Genomic DNA, 22261 nt, shown 5'->3' on the forward strand with positions numbered 1-22261 from the left:
GGGAGGCTAGAACAAAGCCTGCCCTGGTGGATGAAAGACTAAAATGAAAGTCAGAGGAGAGGGTCTCCAGTCTGTGGAACTGGTTAGCTCTGTGGCCTGGGGAAGTCACTCATCACCCAAGGGCAACTGTTCCTGCCATTCGCACAAGCCCGGGTGATGGCCATTATTATCACCGCCCTCAGCCGTCAAGAATATAGTTGGACGAATGAGCATTAAAGCATTCCCATCTACGGGGGGTGGGGAAGACTTTAACAATACAAGAAGTGGGCTTATTAGGGATTCTTATTCCGGTTGGCAACACTGACTGCATGTCTACTGCATCGACCACGATTTCAGGCACGAGTGATGCAGGTGTGTGCAAGGGGAGCAGAGACACAGAACCAACCAGGGTTTTAAAAGAGATAAGGGCTTGGGGTGCCTGGGTGGCTCAGTTGGTTAAGCATCTGACTTCAGCTCAGGTCGTGACCTCACAGTTCGTGAATTTGAGCCCCTGCTCAGAGCCTGGAACTTGCTTCAGATTCTGAGTCTCCCTCTCTCTCTGCCCCCCCCCCCTCGCGTTCTCTCTCTCTCTCTCTCTCTCTCTCAAAAATAAATAAACATTAAAAAAAATTTAAAGCGATAAGGACTTGACAACAAAAGACATACAGGTATCATGCCGTGGTGCCATTCTGACCAGAGGGATCAGGGCAAGCTTCAGAAAGGTGGCGATATTCATTCCAGCCAGATCTAGAAGGAGAGTCAGGTGTTGTGAGACAGAGCTGGGTAGACACGGCACTCCAGGCTGATGCAAGAGCACTGGCAAACACCGGCGAGGGAAGATGCCCAGGGTGTGTTGGAGGGGGTCCGAACAAGGGAGAGAACAGAAGTGAGGGCTTGAGAGGCAAGGTTGGCTAATACTGACGGCAGTTAAGAGTAGTGGGAATGGTAAATACTGACGCACACACACATACTCCCTCATACACGCGCGTGTGTAACTATAGCTATGCCTCGATCTCAACATGCAGTTTTGTTTCCCCTTCACGAATGAAGAACAGGAAACACAGAGGGGTTAAGTACATGTCCTGGGTAAGTGAACAGTCACGCCGGGATCTACCCTAGGGTCTATCTCCAAAGGCAGTGCTTTCAAACGCTACGCTCCACCTCACCCAACGTTGGACTCAGAAGTGGAGAATTTATCACGGAGGCCAAGTGGGAGCCATTGAAGAAGTATAAGGGAGTGACACAATCTAACAAATGCTTTCAGAAGGGGACTCTGCTGCCACTTGTACCCCATCAGCTTTGGGTGCTTCCCACCTTCCTTTTGCTAATGAAGCCCCTTCGGGGGTGACGAGGGGCGGACATGGTCCATTTGTAGCAGTCCCCAAGTCTCCCCGGGGAGGGCAGGATGGGCCCAGCCCCTCTGACAAATGCTCCAGCCTCCCTTGGCCCCAGGGAGTGATTTATCAGAGCAGCGTCAGCACGCCTCTGCCCAGCAGCCTGTGATCCAAGGCCGGCGGCCCGGGCTGGGGTTTTTAATTAGCTGAGAGAGGGAAGAGTCAAGCCCTCTCAGATGGAAAGAAAGACACCAAGAAGACTCATAAATCCAGAACCAAGGATCCATCGACTGGAGTCTGGCAGTGGTAGGAGAGGCGAGGGGAGGGGGCCCAGGGGAGAGGGAGGGACAGGCTGGCTCTCTTTTTCTCTCTGTCACAGTCTCCCTTGCTTTCAGGTCCAGGTACCACAGAGAGGATGGGGATCTATACCGCCATTTACATAGGAATCTCTGGGCTGCACCTGCTTCCAGAGTGGCTGTATGACCAGTCAGGGAACCTCATTTCTAGTTCCCCATCTACTGGAGTTGCTGTGTGATCTGAGGCAAAAACTGCAACAGACAAGCCTGCGGACCTTGGAGTAAGACAGGAGCTTCAATCTCTGACCTCTAATCCTCCCTACAACTGTGACATGGGCAAGCTGCTTTCCCTCTTTGTGCCTCAGTTTCCCCATTTATAAAACCAGCATAAGACCTTGTAGTGTAAGGATTAAATGAGATAATGGGGGTGCCTGTGGCTCAGTTGGTTAAGCATCCGACTTCAGCTCAGGCCACGATCTCATGGTTTGTGGGTTCGAGCCCCACGTCGGGCTCTGCGCTGACAGGTCAGAGCCTGGAGCCTGCTTCGGATTCTGTGTCTCCCCCTCTCTCTGCCACTCCCCCACTCATGCTCTGTCTCTGTCTTTCAAAAATAAATAAATGTTAAAAAAATTTTTAAAAACTGAGATAATGCAGGCAAAGTGCTTGACCTGTAATGGATGCTCAATAAATAACAGCTATTTTACAAACAAACCAATAAATAACAAGTATTTTAAAATTTCTTTTCCTCCCTCTGGGCCTCAGTTTCCCCATATGTAAAATGCAAAGTTGTGCCGCATGACGTATATGGGCTTTTTCTTTTTTTCTAGCACTGATTTCCTCTGTGCATTTTTAGCTGGATCTAAGAAGGCCTGTGTGTGAGGAGAAACAATATTCTTCCCATATCTAAATTTGAGGGGCCAGGGGTCCCTTAGAAAAAGGTTGCAAATTTACTTTTTGCTGGTGTCCAGAAGACAGGGCAGGGGCTAAACCGGCATAGAAACCTTGACCGATGCACATTTCACACCCACATAAGCGAGACAATTCTAAGAGCCAGATTTATTGGCTGCCTCAGCAGTGAGTGAGCTCCCCATCTCTGGAGGAATGCAAGCAAAAGATGGGCAATAGTCTGGGGTGAATGTTCTAAAAGAAATTTAAACTTTGAATGGGGGGGGCAGGCTTTTTCCTTTAAGGTCTTCACTAGCACTGAAAACATCACAGCCTAATGCTTAGGGGTGATATTAACTTACTGTGTAGTTTCTCACTTAATTCTTGCCACCCAGCAAGATAGGCAAGTGTATTAACACTCCTGCTTTATAGATTGGAGACCCAAGATGCAAAATAGCTCAGCTGCTTGCTCAAGGTTGCACCCAGATTGAAGGAGACAGAGCAAGAATAGGAGAAGTTCTGGTGAATCAAACTCTTAAACTCCTTTCTTCATGTTACACAGCTGGCCTCCCATCTCTGATTCTACACCTGATGGCAGAGCCCCAGCCTAGCTCATATTGATTGCAGCTGTCCCTTCCTTCCTCCTCAGCCCCTGTCTCTGTCCCCCGCCTGCTCCTCCACATGTATTTACGTTGGGCTGCCTGGTAACAAACGGCTCGTTACCATGCGGAAGGCGACAGCCGGGCGATTAGTGAAATTTGTTACCCGTGCGTCTCTGAACAAAATTAAATTAAAAGTGCTGCTTCGCTGTCAAGATAAGGGCCAAGCTGCTGAGATAATTTTTCACTCTCAAACACTCAATTACCCAGTGAGGTTGGATCAGATACAATCAAAGGGGGAAAAAAAGAAAAAAAAAAGAAAGAGAAAAAAATAGAGAGAGAGGCAGGACCTCCAAGAACAGATGTAAGAGTTGTTATCACTCACTCTGGCCAGGGATGTTAAAGAGGCTGTTGCCATGGTGATGGGGTTGGACCACATGAGACAGGTAGGTGGGTGTGGCCTGCGACTACATCCTGCAATAAAGGAGATGCTCTCCATCCCCATTGTCCTTGCCTTAGGCCAGATGGTATCATTTTTCACTTCAATTATTCCAACAGTCTCCTACCTGATCTCCCTCACCCTTCTTACCTCCCCCATCCGGTTAGAGTGACCTTTCTACCACACAAATCTGAAAACATCACTCCTTTGTTGAAGTCCTGTGACGGCTTCTCATTGTCATCCCGATGAAGTCCAAGTCACGTAGCCAGTGTCACCTCTAGCTCTCTCTCTCTCCTCAAACTTGATATTTCAACGAAATGAACCAGACATATCCCTCCCTCTCCATGTCCTCCTTCCCCCTTTCCTTCCCTCCTTCCTTCCCTCCTTCCTTCCTCCCTCCCTCCCTTCCTTCCTTCCTTCCTTCCTTCCTTCCTTCCTTCCTTCCTTCCTTTCTTCCTTCCTTCCTTCCTTCCTTCCTTCTTTTTCAACAGGGATTCTTTTGTGGGCCTATGGTATGCCAGGCATTCTGCTCAATCTCACTCAATTCCCAGTTCCCTCTGTCGGGGATAATCTTCTACGTTCTTTCAATCAAGAATACCATCTTGTTCCTCAAAACTCAGCCTGGGAATTTCCCGTGCCTGCGTGTCTATCAGGATTCCACTAAGCTGATCAGGTGCTCTTCCCCTGTGCCAGCATGGAATTCACTACCGTCTCCTCCTCCATCACAGTGCTTTCCACACTCCAGCGTCATGGTCTACTGGACTATCTCCACCTACCGAGACTGAGACCCGCAAGGGCGAAGTCTGTGCTTCACTTATCTGTGTACCTCCTGAGCCCACTGAGCGGGCTTCCAGGAAGAATCTTGTAAACTGAAATCACCGTGGACTTAAATGGTGAGATGCCTGTTGTAGGTCTCTTCTGGAGATTGGAGAAGCCTCTTTCCTCCTTGTTTTCGGTTCTTTACCATCGTTCCTTTATGTGTCAGTTTTGCTCCTCTGGAGAGCCATCCTTGACATATGGACCCTGTATCTCAAGACTACCACTCCAAACCTCCTCAGTCATTAGCACATAGCTTACACTACATCATCTTTCTTTTGTTAAAAGAACAAAAACAAGAAAAAATTACTTTGCAATTAGAATCACAGGTTGCAGAGCCAAGGGCACCATAGAAGTATAATCTATTTTGCTAAAGAGAGACTGAAGCCACAGATTTTGATTGATCTAGTAATCCTCATTATTTCTTACTACCTCTGCAATCTTGAAAATACCTTCAGGGCAAGGATCACCAGTCTTACCCATCTTTGATGTAGTTCCCTAAGCTCTCAATGAGGGTTACACCTGGAGAGCTTCCATAAAATATTGGAGATGCCCAGGTATCTATTAAATCAAACTTTGGGGTGAAGTCCAAATGTAAGTATTTGTTTCTCAAGCTCACATATGCTTCCTATGTACATAGGGATATGAACCATGCTAAGAAGGAAAAGTAACCTTTACTCAAAACATCATTCAAGGACAGAATACAAGGAGATCATTCTCATGGTCTATGACTCCTTCCACCTGGATCTTTAGTTTTGATTCTTCTTTATCCTCTTTTATTTTTACTCCACTAGGTAAAGATGAAATACTTTCATGCCTCCAGGGGTCCCAAGAGCAGGCACACTATGGTTTAAATGAATAGCAAAAGAGGGGTGGACAACACTTTTCAAGACTTCAAATCAATTTAAACACTTCTGCATTCAGCTGACCTAGCTACTGAGATACATTCTCCTAGTGTATAAAGTGAAGTGGGCAGACCTGAGGCTACCATCTACCCATCACTTACCACCTGCCACGGACTGCGCGGGGTGCTTTCCTTGTACTATTTCTTTTCAACCTCAAACTCATTGTTAGCGGAAGGAACGATGCATATGCCATTACACAGTGAGGAAAGCAGGAGCAAATGGGTTAGAATGACCTTCCCAAGGTCATTCTGCCAAGACTCATAACTGCCTGAGTTTGGCTCCAAAGACCAGAAATTAAACATAGTACACTGGGCTACCTCCAGCAAGTGTACTTACCTCAAACCCCTTGTGGGGACAGACAAGGTATAAATGATAAACAGAAGGATAAACAAATACATACATATATAATGTATGGTGATTCACCCACATGTTTTTTAAATAAATTGTTCTGTTTGTCCTCGAAAGTAATTATCATGGTTTATAAATTCCGCCCTTCTTAAAAAATCATTCTTCACAATTATCTTGTTGCATAATATTCCATCGAGTTGATACATCATAATTTACTTAGCCATTCCCCTATTGTTGGATACTCAAGCCCATTCTAATTTGTCAATGTTACAGATTATGCTACACTGACTATCTTCAGGTTCACAGCATCATGAAAAATGGGTAGTGTCATGGAAAAAATATGGTCATGATAAAATGTCAAGTAAAAAAAACGAAGTGCAAAAGTGTGTGTCGATTATAGTTACAATGATGAGAAAGAATATATGTGTAAATGAGGATGGGGAAAAATGAAATAACCTCTTTGTTCTAGAAGGTTCTTGCTAGTTTCTGTTTTTCTATTTTCCTCTAGTATTATTATTATTAATTTATATTAGTGAAAAAAAGTAAAAGAAATAAGCATGTCATCCACAGTGGGATTAAAACATCTTAGTCCTCAGAGTGAAGAGGTGAACTTAGAGGTCAGTGGTCTTGACTTATTCTGGGGACAGCAACCAGAGAAAGAGCTTCTGAAAGGCTGGAACCATGTCTTATTAACCCATGATTCATAAGAAAGCCATACTGTTCCTGATCTACAGTGGCCGTTAAGTGATAAAAGGATAGAATTTCAGATCTTGAAGAAGCCTCAGATATAATTTATTCAAACACCACGTCCCAGCTGAATAGATGAAAAGCCAAAAAGACTTGCCCAAGTTTCCCCCAAAATTTGAGTGCAAGAGCTAGAGTTAATGCCATGTTTTCTAAAATCTACTCTAATTAGAAGAAGCAGATGGTTAGCAAATTCACTCCATGGAAGCCACGGAAGAAAAGTCCCTCATCAGTCCCAACACAGGATGGGTTTGACACACTGACCTGGGGTACCGTAAAGTGCCATGCATGTTGAGTTAGTTACAGATCTCCCTCGGATCCCTAGGTTCTGCAGCCTTTAAGATGTTGTCATGACAAATGTCTCTGACCTGAGGCATCTGCTTCCTTCCCAGGCAGCGTTAAGTGGTTTGACTATACCTGGGACATTGAGAGAAGAACACTTTCAAACCTGGGTCCATGACTGAGGGACACATTCTGGACCTCTTTCTGGTCTACACCCTCTCCTAGGATTGTCTCCTCCTGCCATGCCTTCATTTACCACCTGATGGGAATTCTAAATCCAAAATGGGCCCAAGATTCTCACCCCCTGAACACACTGTGCATTCCCCTCCTCTTGAATGTGGGTGAGACCATGAATATGATGGGATAATACTCTATGATTAAGTGCAGGGATTTTTCAGATGTAATTAAGGTCCCAAATAAGTTGACTACAAGTTGATCATAAAGGAATTTATCCTGGATGGGTCTGACCAAATCAAATGAGCCCTTAAAAGAGGCATTGAAGGAAGAGCGTCTAAGAGATGTCCTCCTGCCTTGAAGAAGCCAGCAGTCATGCTGTGAACAGCCCCCATGGGGCTACAAGAAAGGTCCTGATGGGGTCCTCTAAGACCTGAGAGGGTCCATGACTGACAGCAGCAGCAAAACAGGCACGTCAGTCATACAGCAACAGGAAATGAATTCTGCCAAGAACCACACCACATGTGTTTGAAAGGGGGTCCCGAGCCTCAGCGGAGACTGAAGCCCCAGTTGACTCCCTGATTTGAGACCCTGAGCAGAGAACCCAGTCGTGACATGACTGGACTTCTAACCTACAGAACCGCTGTGAGATAATCAACGTGTGTTCTTTGGAGACGCTATGTTTGTGGCAGTTCATTACACAGAAAGAGAAAGTTAATACACAGCCACAGAGTGCTGGGCCTCTCTCTTCTCTCAGTGAGTGCTCGCCTGCACTCAGAGCCGGCTGGCATCTCTATCGGGTGGTCCTACAGGCACCTGAGAGGCAGCGGCTCTCACACCAAGCTTACCCCTTCTCTCCTAAAGGTCTGCTGCTCCGCCCTTCCCCAGCGCTATGATTCTCTCTCCAGCCCCTAAGCCAGAATCGGATGCTCATCCTCAGCAATCCTCGATGGCTCACCTTCTTGGAGCCAGACAGTCATTGGGCTCTACCTTTGTTTCCACCTGTTCCTGACAGGCAGCCCTTCCCAGGTGCTCTCTTTCTACCTCAACAGCCTCCTAACTGGTCTACCTCCTCTAGTCTGCCCTCCTAATGGCACTTCCTCCACTGTGGAGAGAGTGATAGGCTTAAAACAGAAATAGGATGACGGCTCTCTCTTCTTCAAAAGCCTTCTTGGGCTCCCCATTTCATATAGGTTCAAGCGCAAGCTCTCTCTGGCTCATGAGGAGATGCGTTCATGGTCAGCCCCCCTGCATGCATCCCTCAGGTAGCAGCTTTAATGTTAGTTCTTCAAAGATGCCTATCATCAATTTCCCCATTATTTTAGTTCCCTCTGTCTTTTCTTGTTCAAAGGCACTTCTCCCCATTGGAAATGATATATTAATGTATGTATTTATTTGTGAAATACTTCTCTTCCTTCCCTTTTCACCCTTGCAAGACTGCAAGACTGATGAGAGGAGTCACATCATTGGTCTATTTGTTATGATATGCCTGGTCCTTACCATAGACTCTCAGCAGAATTAGGTATTTAGCAAAATATTAGTTGATCAAGGGAATGGATAAAAATGAATGAACTCGGTATTCAATGTCTTTCTTGATCCACTCCCAGCCTTTTTTCTCACTATCTTCATTCATATACCTTATACTCCAGTGACACACAATTCCACTTGGTAATCATAAATCCTGAAAAGTGGGATTATCGGCTTCATTTTTGAGAGGAAGAAACCGAGGCCTGGAAAGTAAATCAATTTGTCGAAGATCACCCAAAGTAAGAGCCGGGGACTAAATAAGGTCACGCGTGCAAGCATCTTGCAATGTGCTTGACACATAGCAGGCGATCTTGACTGGTAGGTTTCACCTCTTTATCTGGGAACGAATTTTTGCAAGGTAAGAGAATCCTGGCCATCCCGCAGGATTGCAAAAAAAAGGGGGATGACAGAGTGTTCATGCTTGGGGCGGGAGGCAGAGAGTCACAATCTCTCAGTGTAAGGAACAGGGGGGAAAATCCTGCTGAGCCTAGTTGAAAAACAAGAAAGCGAGAGAGACTGATTATTCCTTCTCGCTAGTGTAAGCAACTAAAAACGACATGTTTGCTTTATCGCCTTTGGTCTCCCATTTGATTCCTGACAGGCGTCTCCCTCCCTTCGATGCAGGGCTGGGCTGTCAGGTGCTGAGCTGGTTGGCATCGCAAAGGAGGAGAACTGAGAACAGTTTAAACAATATTTCAGGGACCATCTCGGGCTTAGGGAGGAGTTTTTGAAGTTGTCTGCCTCCTTCATTGCATTCAAGGAACCCTCATTTGCCAACATTGCTTGATGTTTCTGCAGGTTGGAGAGAGGTAGTCTGGGTGGAATCTTTAAGAGGAAAAGAAAACCCAACAACAACAGCAACAACAACCAAACCAAAACAAAACAAAAACAACCCAATGTCTATTTCCTCTGAGGTTTGAGGGGAGGGAGAAAAGAGAGACATCAGACAGTGGGATTTTTAGCCCTTAACTATTCTGAATACATAATCTTCTCTTCTCTAATGTCTCTTCTCTAATGTCCCTTAACTATTCTGAATACATAATCTTCTCTTCTCTTTCTCTTTCTCTGTCTCTAAATGGGGCCAAATGCAGGTGTAGATCAAAGCTAGGTTTCTGCATTCGACTGTTCTTTCAGTAAGAGAAATCCAAACTCCCAGTCTCATCTCTCCATGAGGGCAACTGGAATCTCTCCAGATGGTCTGCATAAGCTACTGGAACCATCTAGAGAAAGGTATCCACCTACTGAAAACCACAAACAGCTATCTACAAGACCGAGAGTTGTGATAAGAGGGAAGATATTCCTAGAGGCTAATACTGGGGTGTGGTGACAACAGACTTTGGAACTAACCAAAATGGGGTTCAAGCTTCAGACCCGCAAGGCCATTTTGATTCTGTGACCTTGGAGAGGTCACTCTGTCTGCTGTTAGTTTCATTCTTTTACATATAATGCAAGGGCAATAACTGATCACATAGGAAGTTTAGTGACTAGGCAATAGACTTGGCACCAAAGCAGCATTTAATGAATGGTTTAATGAATAGACTGCTACTCCTCTTATAACTGTTACTCGAGCTCCTGGCTTGGGAAAGGGGGGATACACTCAATGGGGGCCCAATGGGGGCCCAATGCCAGAAGAGGAACAGGGATGTGCTGGGGGCTAATGTGTCAAGGAACGCATAGTTTTCTCAACTCTGGATGAAAGTTAGAATCTGGAAAGGATTTTATACCAATACCCGTACCCCTGGACCAGGCAATCCCATGTAATGGGTCTGAGATAAGTATACGTAACTGGTGTTTTAAAAAGCTTTCCAAGTGATTCAGAGGTTTAGTTTGGCCATAAAACTACCCAGTTCCAACAGTCCTTACCACACAGCTGAGGACAGCTGTCCTGCTGTTGGCTCTGACCTGACCCAGGTTTCAGGACTCGCTCCAGAGCGTCCAAGCTTCTACTTAGGCCCTAAATACCCAGTCTCCCCAGCTGAACCTGTCATCTATTTCTGAAAAGAGATCCAGTGCACAGAGCCTTGGACTTTGTGGCTTCCTTTGTCCTATTCTCAGTGCACGGAGTGGTCCTAGGGTAAATTCTGGATTGCTCAGATTATGTCTAGACAATGGTTGTGCACCCCAGCCTGCAGCTAAATTCTTCCTTCTTACTGACAGGTTCTTCTCAGTGGTGTGATGGTAAACGCTTAACAATGAGCTCTCCAAGGAGGAAGGGGAAGCTCCCATTACTGTGTTTGCCAGTTTCCATGGTGTGAATACATCCACTGCAGCTGATGATAAGCTACCAAAGCGACATCACTCAGAGCAGAATTGGGAATGAAAAGCACAGTAGGCTCTTACAAATAGGTCTGGGTTGGTTCCAATGTAGCAGTGGAAGTTCTATCTTATGTTTTCCTACTGGGACTAAATACCAGGACTCCCACTGCTGGTGGTGCCCTGGGAAGGCTGGTCCCTATGGGCACCACTTTTGTCCTCCATATTGAACTACTTCTCAGTTCCTGAGTTGGTTCCGACCACTCTTATTCATGGTCCTATCTCTTCCTAGGGCAGATGGCCATGGAGGACTTAGAGTTGATGCCAGGAAGTTGTCCTGGATCCGATCAGCAGGCTTTGTGCATCAGCAAGGACATAGGTATCTGCCTCTTGTCTCTAGCACATGCCTTGTTCTAGGTACATGTCTCACGCGTTACCTCAATCACCTAATGGTCTGGTCAGATTTTAAAACCAAACCACTTAAGTGCAAATCCCAGCTCTCCTTACTCCATGGTAGTCTAGATCTCAGCTTCCTTACCTGTAAAATGAAGATGAAAATAATCCCATCCAACGGTACTCTTCCAAAGCATGTGGGGTGATGCATATAAAGAGCACAGACAGGTGTAGAGAAAGTTCAGTACATCACATACTGTGCTTCCTGTCTTGTCCTCTTCCTCCCTCCTGGTTGTCTACTTTTCTGTCACGGACACTCAGAATAGTATTACCAACATGAACTTAGAGAGCATCCAGTTTTACCTCCTTGGTTGACAGAAAGGAACCAGAGGCTCAAAGTCTTGGTCAGTTCTCATAAACAAACACCTGGGATTGGAACCTTCCAGTAGTCATGGCACTTTGTTGTGCTTGGTGCTTCCTCCCTCCGTTCTTGTCTCCATCTTTCCCACCCAGCTCACCCAGCACCCTTGCTCCCTGGCTTTCCACCCTGTCCTAACGTGCCCCGGTTTTCCCCATCCCCATGTTGAGGCCCTGGGATCACCAGATAAGCCTACCTCTGCTGGCATGCTCTCACCTGTGGGCCCCCAGGTAACCTTTTGTCATGCTGTCTTCTGTACGAGTTCCTGCTACTGGGGAGGAGCAGACCAGATGGGTCAATGAGGATGGGGGAAATAAGGACTTTGGAGCCCTGCTTCTCTGTCCCCTCCATACCAGGACCACCATTCCCTCCCTCCACAGCTTGGGTACTGGATCACTCTTTCAAGGTCACTCTAGATACAAAGGCTTAGAAAATGATTAAATACCTATCCACCAATCTTTGGTGTTTACCCTTTTCTGAGTAGAAGGTCCTAGAAGGTGCCCTGCAGGTTAGCTTAAAGCATCCTGCAGGTGTGCCTGTGGAAGAGGCTGACCTCAGGCAAGGCACAAGGACGCAAAGGTAAAACCCATATTGCAACGTCCCCAAGCGGTCAGCCCAAGCAAATTCATGTTCTTACTGAAAAGGTTTAGTCTTTTTTTTTTCTAGAAGCAAAACCAATGTGCAGGTCAACACATTGGGAAAAAAAGGCCATGAAACCATGTGTGTCTGAGGCACTCATTTTGCTGTGCTTAACTGGTTACCATTTAATGAACGGTGATCACAAGGCAGGCACACCCAGCTAAGTATGTCCTGTGCACACATGATCTCCTTTAACCCTCACACCAAGCTTAAGGAAGAACAGAAGGACTAATACTAGACTGATCCTCCTGAACCCAGACCAAATTGAGGCTCAGAGAAGGAAAGTGCCTTTCCCTAAGCCACACAGCTAGGAAACAGCAGACCAAGGGCTTGGACCCCTGCCTGCTGTTTCTGAAGCCAAGAATTAGCCTAGAAGGACAACTGTTGACTTAATACTTTGGTCTGGAAATAATTTCAAACTGATGGAAAAGCTGCAAGTATAAGAACATCCGTATGGCCTTTGCCCAGACTCCCCTGCTGTTAAAATTTTGTCCCATTTGCTTTGCCAGTTGAAAAGGCAAACACTGTCACCTTGGGGAAAAGGTTTCCCTTCCCTGAGCCTTTGTTTCTGTATACATAAAATGGAACGAGTCCTTTCTTTAGGAGTGAAAAAAATCCTGTGCTCTGAAAGGAAACAGTGGCTAAAAGATGGGGTGGCTCCTGTCTATTTCTCTGGCCCATGTGCCATTATTCCCCAAACCACAGACCTGGGCTCTTCCCAGTGCCTGCCATCGCTCCCATTTGTGCCCCCCTTCCCCAGAGCACCACGTAGCCTCTCCCCTCATAACGGGAAGATACTGATCTGTTAAACTTTCATGCCACCCCATTCCCACTTCCCAGAGTCTCTGCTCCACCCTAGCACCCTCCCCTTCTATTTCAGGATGGTCTCCTACCCTCAATCCCCAAAGGCCTTGATTTCTGCACATATGGCTTGAATTTTCCCTCACCTGTCCTCTTCCCTTAGGAGAGGATTAATCCATGTTTGCATGTGCGTGCATGCAGGCAGGGAAAATCAAAAAGAAAAATTCACGTATCCATACAGTTTAGCAGAAAGTTGAGTTTACAATTCAAGAGTTCTTATCACTCACAGAACATCTCAGTTTAAGAATCACAGAATTAAGGGGCGCCTGGGTGGCTCAGTCAGTTAAGCATCTGACTTCAGCTCAGGTCATGATCTCGCAGTCTGTAGGTTCGAGCCCCGTGTTGGGCTTTGTGCTGACAGCTCAGAGCCTGGAGCCTGCTTTGGATTCCGTGTCTGCCCCTCTCCTGTTTCCCTGTTTGTGCTTGCTCTGTCTCTCAAAAATAAATAAACATTAAAAAATTAATAAAAAAGAATCACAGAATTAAAACTACCAACTAAAACAAAGATATAGGCAAAAGCAGGGGCGGGCAGCCATGCTCTGCTTCTCTCTGCTGGGGAACTAATTGTCAAAGCTTAGAAGAAAGTGCATGAGATTGGGAAGAAGAAAATGTGGGTTTCTGAAACTGGCTGGGCAACCAGCTAATGAGAAGACCAAAGTCCAGAGAGGGAGAGACAGTAGCCCAAGGCCACAGGGCCAACCGCACAGAGCTGGGCTGGGAGGCCCCTGCCGGGTGCTTGCGCTGTTGGAACCATCCAGCAGCTGTAGCTGCTTTGTCTGCTGCTCAGCACTGTGCCTGGGGCTGGACAGGCCATCTGCACTTCTCATCTGGCCCTTCAATTATACACTAGCTTATCCTGATCAGCACTGCTTCTCTGTGTGAACTGCATCACCCCCTAGGAGATTATAACCACCTTGAGGCTTGCAGCCTAGGCCCCATTTCCCACAATGCCCAGCATCATGCTTAGTAAGGTTGTTTGTTTCATAAATATAAGTTAGACTTGAATGAGCTTCAGAGTTGGTAACATGAGGCATAAATACTGTTGTTTGACAGATAGGAAAACTGAGGCTTCAAGAAGACATGTGCTTGGCAAGGGTCACTAAGTGAGTCAGTGGTAGGGGTACAGACTTCAATACGTATCTCCTAACTCTGGGTCCACTGTCCTTCCGAGTGTCATCTCTGGTTAATAAAGGTGAAATTCTGCCCAGTGGGAACCTATCATATCCAGCTACTTCATTAGTTAATCCTGTGGGGTACAGTCAGAATTGTCATACCCCAAACAAGTGATGGATTGAATGATTATTTATTTGACCATACACAGACCTCTGTGCTTGATAAATAGGCTCCTTTAGACAGCAAAATCATGCAGGATAGGAGATCAGATTCATTACACAGAGCATTCTGAGATTTCACTCAAGTGTCCTGGACCAGTCCTACCACTGAGGGCCACCTATATGATGTGGGAGTTTTAGGGTAGGGGTGAGCAAACTGTGAGCGACAGGTGAAATCTGGACCAGCATCTGATTTTGGACATAAATTTCCTTAGGACACACGTATATTCATTCATTTATGTGTTATCTTTGGAAGCTTTCAAGGTACCGGAGCAGAGTTGAATAGTTTCAAAAGTAACTGCATGGCCTGCAAGATGAAAAGGTTTATGAATTGGCCATTGATATTAAAAAGGTTGCTGACTCTTGATTCAGGAAATCTCACCAGACACACACACACACATCTTGGTCTCTCAGTCCCTATTCCTCAGGTTCTTTGTCCCTCTTCCTGTCTGCCCACTCACCATATTGATTACTCCTGCTCTCTGCTTATGGGTTCCACCTGGTTCTCCCAGACACCTTTGAATGACAGTCCCAAGGCCCTTACAAAAAACCAGAGCCTCAAGGAAGCCAGGGTGGAATCTCAGACTATCATAAATCTCCTTTCCAGTCGCTCCTAGTGCCAAAAATGAAATTTCAGCTGACTTAATTTTGGGTTCGGGATGTTTCCAAGGAAAGGGGAATTTTGGGAGAAAGGAAAAAAATTCGGAGTCCTGGAACCTCCCATCTCTGGACTTGCACTCTGGGAGACAGGTGTCAACAGCTCTATTTTACATGGAAGGTGATTCCGCTCACCCATGGCCACACCAAGGGGATGAGGTAAAGGCAGGATTCACAGCCAGGTGTAGCTGACTCTAGCACCTTCCACATCAACATACCAGAGAGAGACTAGGTAGGAAAACCCCATTAGATGTTCCCTCTCTCCTCCCATCCCATGCCTTCTCTCGACCATTAGCTCTAGGTGTATCCTTCTCTGCTGGGGAACCTCCTGAACTTGTCACATCCCTTCAGATTGCACACACTCCAACCATGCTCAAAGAATCAGGCAGAGTGGGTTTTCAACCTCAGGAGTTAGGCCCTCCTCCCCACTACCTGGCATGTCCTTCCCTGGAGGCCTTGAAGTACAAGAGCTGGGCAGCGCTGAGGCCTCAGTCCTGCTCACCAGGGGCAGACCCTTTTCTTGCACGTGGAAATGGAGTGAGCAAAGACAAGAGAGGCTGACAGAAAGCAGCATCCGCCCTGGGCACTTATAATAATCCAGACACCGGGCCAAAAATTTCTTTCATTCATTCGTTAGTCGTTCATTCAAATATATTAAGCCGGTGCCCACCCCGGACCCATCCCCGTGTTAGGTGCTGGGGATGGGAAGGTAAGTACAGATGGCAATGTGCCTCTCCTTGGGGTGCTTCCAGCTCCGTGGAGGATACAGACATCACCCAGAGAACACACTGGTAAATAGAATATTAGAGTGGGGATGAAGTCTGCAGGGTAAGCACGCAGGAGCTACCACATAAGGAAACAGCAATCAGGCATGGGATGACACAGCGGAAGGCATACCATTTAAGTCGAGATGTCACAGCGAGTCCAAGGGTGGCGTGGGGGGTGGCTGTTCCAGGAAAGTTCTGGTGGGACAGATGTGGGAGTGCTGGAGAAGAGGCCTGGGTGGCAGGAGGACGCAGAGCCCGGGGTAAATGGGCGGCCAACCACTCAACACATTCATCCGAAACGCAGAAGGAAGGACTGAAGGCTTCTTAGCCAGAGAAGCAACATGATCCCTACTTACATTTTCAAAATGATCACTCTGGCTGCAGGGTTGAGAAGGGACTGGAAGACACTAAGTGACATGGTTGAGAAGGGATTTTCGCTGTTTTCAAGCAAAGGATGGAGGTGATACCAACTGGGATGAAGGTGATAAAGAGGGGAGAGCTTGCTGCTGGGGGTTGTAGTTATAAAGATGTTCAGGCTCCTATTTAATCCTCACACTTACCCCAAGAGGGCGCTATCACTACCTCATTTCAAACCAAGAATACCAGTGGCGGTTCAGTCGGTTTAGCCTCAGAGTCTTGATTTCAGCTCAGGCCATGATCCCGGGGTCCTGGGAAGGGAGGGAGGAAAGGAGGAATAGAGATAAGAAGTGCGGGATAGAGGAAAGGGGGAAGAAAGAAGGAAGGAAGAATCCCCCAGGAAACAGCTGGAGAAGAGAGGGGAGAGAGTGGTGGGGAAAGGGGCAAGAGAGGAAGAGATAATAAGGAGAGAAGAAGAAACAGAGAAAATAGAAGAGAACAAAGGAAAGACGGAGGGATGAAGAGAAGGAAGCCTGGAGACACGAAGGAGGGAAGAAGAGAGGAAAAGGGGAGAACAAGAAAAGAGAAACAGAAATTAAACAAGCAGGCAAGCCAGCCAGCCCAGGACACTGAGAAGGAAGAGGAAGACACAGTGGGAGCCAGAGGCAGAGGGAGAAGGGCTCGCCATCAGTGGACACGCAGAGGGACAGAGTGGCAGCCGTCTGCTGGCAGGAGAGGCCAGGAAGGAAGGTAGGAGAGGATGCATCCCAGCCGTGTCCTCCCCACCCTGGAGACACAGCCTGGCCTTCCGCAGTACATGGAGGCATTGGGCCAAACTGTTTTATCTCCAATCCGGTGGCTCACATTTGCTTTTCTTTTTAAAGTTTAACTCCGATTTACAAGGGGCGTGCTCTGTGATGGATGTTTTTCCAGTTAGTTGTAAACAGCAGAGGAGACCTGCAGTTTACCAGTCCTGCAGAGGAGACGCACCGACTTCCCCAGCCCTCGTTCTGGCTGCTGGACTGGGGGAGGGAGAAGACGGGTCAAGAATATCATCCATCACCAGCTCCAAAATCCTCAACACAGCAAGATACCAGTGAGCCAAGGCTCGGGAAGGGGTGAGAGGCAGGCCTGATTATTCCAAGGCTGTGAAACCTTCCAAGCTGATGTGTCAGAAGAGATACTCCCCACACAGGGCCTGTTCGACGAAAGGTGCCAGGGTAAGGGACATAAGGAAACCAACAATGAGGGCTGAATTCACATTACTAATGTCTACCTTAGCAGGTGCCATGACAAATTTTTTTCTGTAACTTAACCAAAATTCATCTCTATGTCTATGAAGGCCATTTCACAGATGAGAAAACTGAGGTATAGGGAAGGTAGATAACCTGCCTAAGAGCAAAATTTGCCCAGAGAAGCTACGTGACCCATGATCTTTGAATGTCCACCATGCATGCGTGGAATGCACGCAAACTTTCACGACGGAGATTCTTTCCCTCTTCCCTACCCTGGGTCCTTCTTCAGCCCACTTTGGTGCAGAGGTGAGAGGGCCACATGCCTTGATTAGTTGCCAGAGGACCCCTGCTTCTTCCTGGGCCTGGTCCAAGCCCCTGGATCGCTCCTTAATCACAAGCATGGATTACAGGCCTATGCCCCTCTGTTCTCTTCCAAGATTGCAACCTTGAACTTGCTATTTCCCCATCATTAGAAAACACTAATTACATTCCCGGGTGAAATACGCTCTATTCTCCCCTCAGCAGTATGTGTAACCATCAAAGAACAGTGGACCTCAGCACCAAGGTTGTCGCCCTTTCTGGAGTGCCGCTTCTGCATCTGACGTCTCCTTACCTTTAGTGTCACTGCGAGAAATAATGATGCATCAATACAATTTCATCTGTTGAAGACACAGTCCAGATAGTCAAAAGGAGTCCTCTTTATAGGAACCAACTACAGAACTTTCTCTCTGGTCCTGGATGTCAGGTAAAGAGAATTTCCTGAACAAATGGTTCTAGCCCGTAGACCCTGCACATTTTATTGCTGAGTATGTTTCCTTCTGGACTTTGATTGCTAAATCTCTACATTAAATTGCCAGCTCCTTCTAAGAACTACACAACACAGGATGGCATAGATCACCTTGCATCGATCTAACCTGGGTTTGAATCATTTTCCTTATTCTTATTTTGCTTTCAATCTGATTCCCTTCGTTATTTCATTTCCTGTGCTGGATTTTTTTTTTTTAACAGCACGAACTTAAAAAAAAAATTCTTCCCCAAATCCTTTGGGGAATGACATAGGACAGAGAGCAAATAAAGAAGCTATACAAGGACCATCACTGGTGTAGCCAGGGTTTCGGATGCCAGGCTGCATTAACCAGATCAGGACAAGGTTGAAGAAAAGCTGAGGTTTGTGCCTGAGCACAAAGTCTGCTTCCCAGGCATACGTCCTGCACACGCTAGTTCTGGAACCTTCCGGAACCTTCCCAAGGACTCCCTTACCTTTGCTGCGGCGGCGACTCCGGTACTGCTCCGTGTAGAACGTCAGCTGTGTTTCGTCATCTGCCTCTGAACCTGAAGTCCCCTTGGTTCTCCCAAAGCTGATTCCCCCTGAAAGGAACAACAATCCATTAGTCATAGAGGCCTCCTGGAGCTTGTTAAATCCCTCATCCGACCCAAAGATCAGCAACCCCATCGCCAGACTTCTTTCTGTAAAATCCCAAGTGACCCAGAAGCTGGCATGATTTATGGAAGGAGTTTGGGCTCTGCAGCGAGGCAGATCTGGGTTCTAACCATGACGTGGTAGCCACGAGCTGTGTGACCTTGAGGGACACCTCCCCTCTCTGAGCCCTGGGTTGTTTCTTAACCAAACGGGATAGTTACTACTGACCTTGTAGGGTTGCTTTGAAGATTAAAGGAGATATAATATATAAAATATCTGGTCTGTGGTGGGTACTAACTGACAGCTATGTTTTTGCTTCATATGATGAGCCTGCCTCTAAAAAAACACTTCGGGTAACTTAATTTCATACACATTTCAAGCAAGTGCTTACTAGATGCCAGGCCAAGAGTGAGACACTGGAGATCCAAAGATAGATACGGCCCAGTCCGTGCCAGCCAGGGGATCGTAAGCTAGTCAACGAGATAAATGGGATCCTAAGGAGCCTTTAACCTAATTCATGGTTATGTTTTTCCACACAATGAGATGCTGAGAACATGGGGGAGAGCAATCCATCCCCACACGGAGGACCTGGGAAGGTTTTATGGAGGAAGGGGGATTTTAAGTCAGGGCTGAAAGGATGAATGGGGCTTCAGTGGCAGAAAATGGAGTTGCAGGTAAAGGGAAGAGCCTGAGCATCCCTGGGGACAGGAAGCGGGGCGGGCGGAGGCCATGCTGATCGGAGTACTGACTGGAAGGATCACTGGAGCCACACGGTGGAAGTCCCTGAGGGCCACACTGAGGACCAGGGGCCTTCCTATGGGAGTCACGGAAGGTTCCAGGGCAAGAGGAGGAGTTCATCAGCTGCACATGCCACGACAGATACCACAGAGGCCTCAGAGTGGGTGCCGCAGAGGGCAAGCAGGTGCAAGGCTCAGTGATCCCTTCGCGAGAGGCGACGAGGGTCTGGGTGAGGCAGGGGACATTGAGGATACAGAGGAAGAGAGGGGAGCAAGGGCTGTTTAGGGACACACTCAGGACCAGGAAGGCCGATGGGCGAGGCATTCACACGCTACGAACAGTGGATTCCAAAAGTGATAAAGAACCAGAGGGATATACGCCAAAATACTAGGAGCAGTTAATTGTGCAGGGAGGAATACAGATAATTTTTATTTTCTCTGTGCTATGTACACACACACACACACACACACACACACACACACACACATATATGTAATCACTAACAAAAAAGCACAGAGTGTGTGAAGAGAGGGATTAAAGCATTAGTAAACTCTGTGCCCAGAGAGGATACAGTCAGGGGAGAGCTGCAGAGAGTGTTGGGGGCACAGGGGCGGGCAGGGGAGCAAAGGGCCTTTGTTTGGGGAAACTGCCTCAGGTACAGAAGCTTCAGACACTGACATCGATAGACTGTCTCTGGAGGAGACTCAAAAACCTAGTAGAAGTGGCTGTCCTGGATGGAGAAGAGGGTGAAGGTTAGGGATAGTGGGAGACCACTTTTCACTACAAATATTTTGTAACTTTTGAGTCAAGTGCCCTACAAACAAACCTATTACCTGTTTGAATATCTTACGCGAGGAACAGAAAAACATACATCAGAGGGAAACATTGCTCAACTCAAGAGAGAGTCCTATGTCATTTCCTCTATAGGGCATCTGAAATGGCATTCGGTATATGGAAACCCTGCTTGAGACACTCTACCTACAATATGGTTACTGTGCATGCATTCATCCATTCCAGCAACATGCGGAATGATCTGCTTCGTGCCTAGATGTCTGTATGTTACTGCCTACAATCCTCATCATGAAATTCTCACAAGGAAAGTGCAATTAACAAAATAGATCATGAAAGACACAAGGACCTGTGTGGGCAAAGTTACTTAGGTGCCAGAGGTCACACAGCTGATGAGTATGAGGATTCAGATTCAAGGCTCGTCTGTCCGGCTCCACATGTGAGCTTTCTAGATGCAAACTGCTTTCCTGGAAGCAACTCAAGAGGGAACCTTAAGGAAGGCAGACGGCCCTTAAAGCATCAAGGCACCAAGTACTGTGGTAGGAACTTCACATACGCCTTCCTATTCCAAACTCACAGTACTCCTTGGAGGGAGGTATATTGATATCAGCCCATTTTACAGATGAGGCAACCAAGGTTCAGAAGACAAAAGTGATTTGCTAATAATGAGTGAAGTAGGACTTGGTACCCACGTGTAACCGAGGCCAAGTTCAAATTTTCAGCCATTTGTGACACGCCCTTCCCAAATTAATGCTCTGGAAAATGGAAAGATTAATACCTGCCCTCTCCCTCCCCTGAGACAGCATGTTGTAATGGATGGGAAAAGTATAGGCGACAACAATGTCTGATCTTTGTCCTCAAATGTATCTTTGGCCTTGTCCCTGTCTCTTAGTGTAAACATCACCATTTTCCCAGCAATTAAGGATAGGGCCTGGAGACAGCAGGAGACCCCAGATTGTGCTAGACACAGTCCCTCACTTAAAGGCTCTCCTTTGAAAAGGAGATGGCATGACCCTGTGGACACTCTGGAAGCAGTGGAAGAGCAGAGGTGTCCAAAAGTCAGTTTTTACATTGCCACTGAAATATTTTCCTGTTACAGAAGAAGAGGGAAAAAGGGAGGGAGGGGAAAAAAGGGAAGGAAGGAAGGAAGGAAGGAAGGAAGGAAGGAAGGAAGGAAGGAAAGGAAGAAGAAGGGAAGGAAAAGAGGAGGGAGGAAAGGAAGCAGGGAGGGAGGGAGGGAAGGAAGGAAGGAAGGAAGGAAGGAAGGAAGGAAGGAAGGAAAGGAGGAAGTAGGGAAGGAAAGCAGGAGGGAGAGAAGGAGGGAAGGAAGGAAGGGAGGAAGGAAGGAAGGGAGGGAGGAAGGAAGGAAGGAAGGAAGGAAGGAAGGAAGGAAGGAAAGGAAAGGAAAGGAAAGGAAAGGAAAGGAAAGGAAAGGAAAGGAAAGGAAAGGAAAGGAAAGGAAAGGAAAGGGAAAAGGAAAAGGGAAAGGGAAAGGGAAAGGGAAAGGGAAAGGGAAAGGGAAAGGGAAAGGGAAAGGGAAAGGGAAAGGAAAGGAAGGCTTTTGGTCATCTACACATAATTCTTGGCCAACAGGAAAATGAAGGCATGGGATAAAATAGTTGCTTTATGTGCAGGAAGCATCTGTCATACTTCCTGCTGTGTCTGGGGCAGCAGAAAAAAAGGGAGGAGTCTGTCCTGTCAGGAATCTACCTCCTTATTTCCTTCAATTCTCTACCTTACCCCCTACTTAAAGCTTTACAGCCAAATCCTCCCTCCCTCCCTTCTTCTCTCTCATTTTCCTTCCTCTCTCCTCTCTGTCTCATTTTCCTTCCTCTCCCAAACAAATGACCTATTATGTTCCTGCCATGGTGACCATGACAGACAGGAGTCAGTCCTTTCTCTATTGGGACAGTCTAGCAGGTGTGAGAGAGAGTCGCCAGACAATTCTAATACAATAATAATAATAATAATAATAATAATAATAATAATAAGCTAACTATTACATAGCACTGTCTCTGCCAGGCATTGTTTTAACCCTTTACCTGTACCGATAACTCTAGGAGGTAGGTTGCTAC

The 22261-nt window shown here is 46.8% G+C and overlaps 1 protein-coding gene across 7 annotated transcripts in view; it reads right to left on the minus strand.

The window, feature by feature from the left end:
- ASTN2 (astrotactin 2) overlaps nucleotides 1–22261 on the minus strand; it is an 882958-nt gene that overhangs the window by 557619 nt on the left and 303078 nt on the right. For all 7 annotated transcript variants that reach the window (XM_023242644.2, XM_023242646.2, XM_011288658.4 and 4 more), the window contains one exon: nucleotides 18500–18607. In XM_023242644.2, the coding sequence (XP_023098412.2) occupies nucleotides 18500–18607 (108 nt within the window). The remainder of the gene's footprint in view (nucleotides 1–18499; nucleotides 18608–22261) is intronic.

The sequence above is a fragment of the Felis catus genome, chromosome D4, assembly GCF_018350175.1.
Source record: "Felis catus isolate Fca126 chromosome D4, F.catus_Fca126_mat1.0, whole genome shotgun sequence".
Taxonomy (NCBI): domain Eukaryota; kingdom Metazoa; phylum Chordata; class Mammalia; order Carnivora; family Felidae; genus Felis; species Felis catus.